Here is a 6,326-nt window from a genome sequence, read left to right on the forward strand (position 1 = left end):
ATGTCCTGTTACCTTCATATGGGTGTTGGGTCCCCAATCTTCACTCCCCCTCATTTACATTGATATGATTTTTTGTTCTTTGTTGCCTGATACCTGATCCCTTCAACACCTCGTGATCACAGAGCTGGTGTGCTTCTTCCATGTGGGCTTTGTTGCTTCTGAGCTAGATGGCCACTTGTTTACCTTCAAACCTTTAAAACCCCAGACACGATATCTTTTGATAGGCGGTCACCATCAGCTTTCTTCACCACATTTGCTTCTGTACACATTTGTCTTCAGCAGTCGTGTCGGGAAGGTGTGTATCATGGAATACCAATTTAATAGAGCAAAGTGTTCTTGCATTGAGGGAGTACTTGAGTGGAGGCCCAATGTCCATCTGCTGCCTTAATACTCAACCTATAAATATATACACATAGATCTATTTCCCCATTGTCATATATAAATATATTTACATGTGTACATGCCTGTATTTAGACCTCTATAAATACCCTTTGTCTCCTAGTTCTTTCCTCTATTTCCTTTTACTTTCCTCTTGTCCCCCTATCATGCTTAATCTTCATTTGGGTTTCAGTAATTTCTGTCCGTTACATTGCCCTTGATCAGTCCCTACCAGGCCTCTCACACCCTCCTTGCCACTAATATTGGATCACTTGCTGTTCCACTGTCCCTGGACTGGTCAACACACCCTCCTTTCCACCACTTCCCCCTCTCCCATATCCCCCTGGAACCATCGGTCTGTTGTTTTCTCCTGGAGACTATTCATCCAGCCTATCTTATCTAAATAGACCTACAGAGATAATAAGATCCACAAAAAAACAAGACATAGCAAGACAAAGTGACAAAAGAAAACACAATGAAGACAACAACAACAACAAAAACAATGACCAAAAAGAAATAAACAAAAATAAAAATAAAAAGAGAAAAACCTGTAAATAATTCAGGGTCTGTTGACTTCTGGAAATATCCTTCAGTCAAGTCCAATGGGGTGCCATGCCCTGGCCCCAAAGTCTATCCTTTGCACTCCATCAGGACCTCCCTGCTCTGCTTCCCCCATTGCTCTGCCGCAGGCCCTTAGTGTTTTGCCTCAGTTTGGTGGGGTCAGACCAGGCCAATCCTGACACTGAGTCTCCAGTGTTGTCCCCCATAGGGCCATGGGTCAGTGAGGGATGTTGTGTTTCATAGTGGGGCCAGCCATATGGTCCACTCTGTACATTGGCTGTTCTGAGCGGGGATATTGTCCTCCAGGCTTGGTGGGCCAGGATGCGCTCCACTATCTCTTCCTCCCCCATCACTTGCTCCTGTGTGCTCTGATCAGGCATGTCCCTCTTCCCGAGCTGCAGTTTCAGTGCTGTCCTCTAAAGTAAATTCTTCTGTGGCTATTTTAGGTGTTCTTGATGAACGCAACTATTATTTTAGTTATGTTCACTCACTGTATGTTAACACTTTTTGAGCTAAGTCACTTGTAAAATTATTTTTAACTCAATAATATATATATATTTTTTTCCTTCTTCAGCTTGTGAAGCTCTGCATTGCGATGATTGATACCGGAAAAGCCTTTTGTGTTGCAAATAAACAGTTCATGAATGGGATTCGAGACCTGGCGCAGTATTCCAGTAATGATGCTGTGGTTGAGGTTAGTATTACTCAGATTACAACCTAAAATGATAAATGCCCTAAGACACTAAAGTGTGTGTGTATATATATATATTTATGAATATATGTAATTATATAATGAATATATTATATAACATATATTTATATATTTAAAGATAAAGGCTGTTTATTAGGAAGCCTGGGTAACAGAGCACCCAAACTATAAAGGCAGTGTAGCAGGTGGTTGGCTTATTTACTAACATGTAATTTTATTTACAGTTCTAGTATAGTGGTGTAGAAAAAATACTCTCTTGATGCTGCTACCTTGCTTAACCGTGGTTTTCTTACATCACTGGAAGTTGGTCATTGATTTGCAGTAAATATCTAGCACCACTCCTAACCAGGGTCCTGTTGCTTCAGCCACTTCCCTAAGTTTACTTGCTCCTAGGTGTGCTGAAGCATCTACCAGAGGACAGGAGCAGGATCATGCCTCCTAGTAGCGTCTCACTGGGGCAAGTGGAGAGCATTAGCTTACTAATACATCTCTGGGGCTATACAGGCAAGTTCTGCTCAGCCACTTATGCCAGGTTAGCCTAGAGCCCTTGCTGTATTGTGTTCTATTTTGATGTTTCCTTTGTGAGGAATAAGAACTGATAAAGAAATGGATGCAGTTTGCTAACTGCTTCATCATAGTTGCCCAAATAGGAATATTGATACACTCATTTTTACTTTGAAGCTTATATATGTCATTCTTATTTGTTACTATAACACTATTGGTAGGACTGTATATTTTATAACATGTAGATACTTCACCTCTCTGCAGAGCATGCATATGAGGTAGTAAGAATGCCATTGGAAATAAATGTTGTTACTTATAATGTAACTTGACCTTTCTATCGGATGTTGAAATCATCTTTTTGTGTGGCCTATTTTAGTAACTTTTAATGACTTTTTTTTGGTTTGTTTCTTTTTCATAGACAAGTTTGACCAAGTTTTCTGACAGTCTTCAAGAAATGATAAATTTTCACACAGTAAGTGTCAGTAAGTAGGTGTTATTATGACCATTTTACAGTATTTTATATAATGCCAAGTTGGAATTCTCATTTTTGGATAACATGCTGTTTAATTAACCAAAAACCAAACCCACTTCCACAGGGTCAGTCCAACTGATAATGAACCCTCTGTAGATTTCCCAGGCTGTGAATACTTATGGGGATCAGATAGCCTCAACTTTCTTACCGAGTGGCTGCTGGTTTGAACTGCTGACCTTACAGTTAGTAGTACAGTGCGTACTTGACAGTGCCACTAGTGCTAAATAGGTCTAAAATGTGCACAAACGTGTGTATGTATGCATGTGTGAGAGAGAGTGGAAGTAGGGCAGGGAGAGGGAGAGAAGTTGTAAAAACATGAATGGAATGCATAAACAGAAATGCTCTAGGTATTAATAAGCTGATATGGACTGGTCTTGGCCATTTTGAGTTGGACAATTAATTGTATGGCTGACTATTCCAGCATGACAAATTGAACAGGAATGACACTACATTTATCATCAAAATGAAGATTTCAAGATCTACCTTGAAGTATATGATTGTCAATGATTTGATCAGATCTATATGCCTATAAAGAACAGTTAATGTGACTATTTAAAAATTTATGTACTAACTATTGAAGCCAAAGATGAAGGAATTGAAGGTTGCTGCCAACTTTCCAGTCTTAAATTGATCAAACATGAAATCAGATGCATTGCTAATTACTGGTGATTGGAAAGCAAAACTTGGAAACAAAGGAGGAGGATTGGTAGTTGAAAAATGTGGCCTTGATGATAGAAATTATGCTGGAGATCATGTGGTAAAATTTGCAAGATGAATGACTTCTTCATTGTAAATATCCTTTTCAACAACATAAGCAACTGTGCATATGTGCCTCTCCAAACGGAATACACAGGAATCAAATTGACTACATTTGTGGGACGAGCCCGTGGAGAACTCGGTGTCATCAGTCAGAACAAGACTAGGGGCTGACTGTGGACCACAGTTGATCATATGCAAGTTCAAACGAAGCTGAACAAAACTAAAGCCAGCCCACGAGAGTCAAAGTATGATCTTGAGAATATCCCGCCTGAATTTAGAGACCATCTCAAGAACAGGTTTGACACACTGACCACTAATGACCGAAGACTAGATGGGCATCAAGGACATACATGAAGAAAGCAACTGCTCATTAAAGACAGGAAGGAAAATAAAGATCAAAGTGAATGTCAGAATAGGTTCTGAGACTTCTCTTTTTAGCTCTAGAGAAGCTAAAGTGAGTAGGATAAATTATGACCTAAAAGAGCTGAAGAGAACAAGGCAAAGGGTACCTCGAGAAAAGGTGAAGTATTATAATGCAGTGTGCTAAGACCTGGAGTTAGAGAACCAGAAGGGGAAGAACAGGCTAAGCCTTCCTCAATCTGAAAGGGCTGAAGAAAAAAATCCAAGCCTCCTGTTTGCAATATTAGATAGTAAATAACTCAAGAAGTCTTAAATGACAATGGATAAAATACACATACCCAGTATGCCAAAAATAATTGGCTGCCATTCATTTATTTTGGGAAATAGTTTATGGTCATGTACTGATGGTATTGAAGGAATAAGTCCAAGCTGCACTGATGGAATTGGTGACAAACAAAGGTCCCGGAATTGATGGACTAGCAAATGAGATGTTTCAAGAATTGTATGTAGCACTGGAGATGCCCACTTGTTTGCAAAGAAATTTGAGGATTAAAGTGTGCCTTACCAAACCATGGTATTTTCAGTCTCTTCATATGTATGCGAACACTGGATTGTAAATTGGAAAGACCGAAGAGTACATTGATGCCCATGAATTGTGGTGTTGGGTGAAGATTTTTGACTATACCTGGGGTTACCAGAAGAACAAACAACCCTGCTTTTGAAGACTTATAGCCAGAATACTCCTTAAGGTGAGGATACAATGATAACTTGGTTTCATGAACTTTGGCCATGCTGTTGGGAGAGACCATTCTTTGGAGAAGGGTTATCATGTTTGGTAGGATGGAGGTGTAGCAAGTAAAACAGAGAGACCAACAAGATGGAATGATCCAGTGGCTGCAGCAAAGGGTTAATCCTAACAACGATTGTGAGGATGGTTTAGGACCAGGCAGTACAGGTCAGACTTAATCGTACCTAACAACAATAGTAAGGGAACCTAGTAACAATAATAATGGGTTTTTAATTACATGCTATTGTAGGATAAAGGCATGTTTGCAGGATAAAGCAATTATCTTTATAAAAGGGAATAAACATGGAACCAGCTTTACATTAGCTGAGCTCATAACAAATTTTGGTGTATCAGTTTGTGTTGAGATAAAATATTAGGAAATTTGTGAAATAACCCTGTGGTCTTAAAAGTTTGAAATATACAGGAACCCTGGTGATGTATTGGTTATGAGCTGGGCTGTGATCTACATGGTTGGCAGTTCGAAACCACCAGCAGTTCCATGGGAGAAATACAGGGTTTTCTACTCCTGTAAACAGTTACAGTCTTGGACACCCACAGGGGTTGCTCTGTAGTCAGCATAGACTCAATGGCAGTGAATTTGGTTTGGTATACCAGTGCAAACAAGGAAGCAAAACAAACACTGCATTGGGCCAGTCTGCTGCAAAAGTTTGAAATATACAGCCATTTGTGTGTTATTGGCCAGATAGAGATTAAATTGAGGTTAGATTGTCTAGTCATTTAAGAAATTATAGGGATTATTTTTAAAAATCATTTTCTTGGGGACTCTTACACTCATCACAATCCATACAAATACCCATTGTTTCAAGCACTTTTGTACACGTTGCCATCATTTTCAAAACATTTTCTTTGTACTTGAGCCCTTGGTTATCAACTCATCCCCCCCTCCCTCATGAACCCTTGATAATTTATAAATTATTATTTTTTTCATGTCTTACACTGCCTGCTATAGGTATTATTTTGTGTTTCATCTCCTCTGTAATAATAGACCTGTTGTTCCTCATTTCTTTGAACACGATAATTTGCTAGAGTTGACTTCTGAACTCATATATCTTTGTAAGATGAAAACTTTCAGAATAGATCATGTATACTACATTATTAACCTGGTTGTTTTTGTGGAATTTAGAGCTTTCTGTGACCTCACTGATGACTCTTTGGGATTCTGATTTGCTTTTGGCTTCGGGACCTTGGAATGTTTAGTTAGTCTCTTTGCTGATTGACTGAAGGTTTACAGTTGATTTACTGCATACGTTCTATGAAAATAAGTGGCTCCTTTTGGTATGTTTTTCATATTAGATCTGTCTACTCACTCATTCCACAGATTGTTGTAGGTGTGGTGGGAATAAAATGCTTCCTAGCATTTCTCATCCCACGACACTGACAGAAACTGACAGTTCTATTTGTTTAAGACATCAGAGAAAACACGGAAGTAGTGGTGCTGTGGCCTACTTGTGGGACTGCTAACTGTAAAGTCAGTGATTCTAATCCATTAGCTGCTGCTTGGGAGAAACATGGGGCTGCTCCCATAGATTTTTAATCTTAGAAACTCTATATAGGGTCACTGTATATTAGAGAAGAGGTTACTATGGAATGTGTGTAACACTTCCATGCACATAACTTTTTGAAAATAGGTTTTTCTCCATGGAAATGAATTAAGACCATTCCTGATCAAGATTTTGAAAGTGATGGTCTTTTAAAATCCATAGTCATTTTCATTA

General features: G+C 39.0%; 1 protein-coding gene across 1 annotated transcript in view; it reads left to right on the top strand.

The window, feature by feature from the left end:
* Window positions 1–6,326, top strand: part of ACAP2 (ArfGAP with coiled-coil, ankyrin repeat and PH domains 2) — a 153,085-nt gene that overhangs the window by 66,243 nt on the left and 80,516 nt on the right. The window contains exons 3-4 of the mRNA XM_004712337.3: window positions 1,514–1,633; window positions 2,571–2,624. Of these exons, the coding sequence (XP_004712394.1) occupies window positions 1,514–1,633; window positions 2,571–2,624 (174 nt within the window). The remainder of the gene's footprint in view (window positions 1–1,513; window positions 1,634–2,570; window positions 2,625–6,326) is intronic.

This window comes from Echinops telfairi, unplaced genomic scaffold (assembly GCF_000313985.2).
Source record: "Echinops telfairi isolate 266 unplaced genomic scaffold, ASM31398v2 ScPeMD7_17;HRSCAF=63, whole genome shotgun sequence".
In the NCBI taxonomy this organism is placed as follows: domain Eukaryota; kingdom Metazoa; phylum Chordata; class Mammalia; order Afrosoricida; family Tenrecidae; genus Echinops; species Echinops telfairi.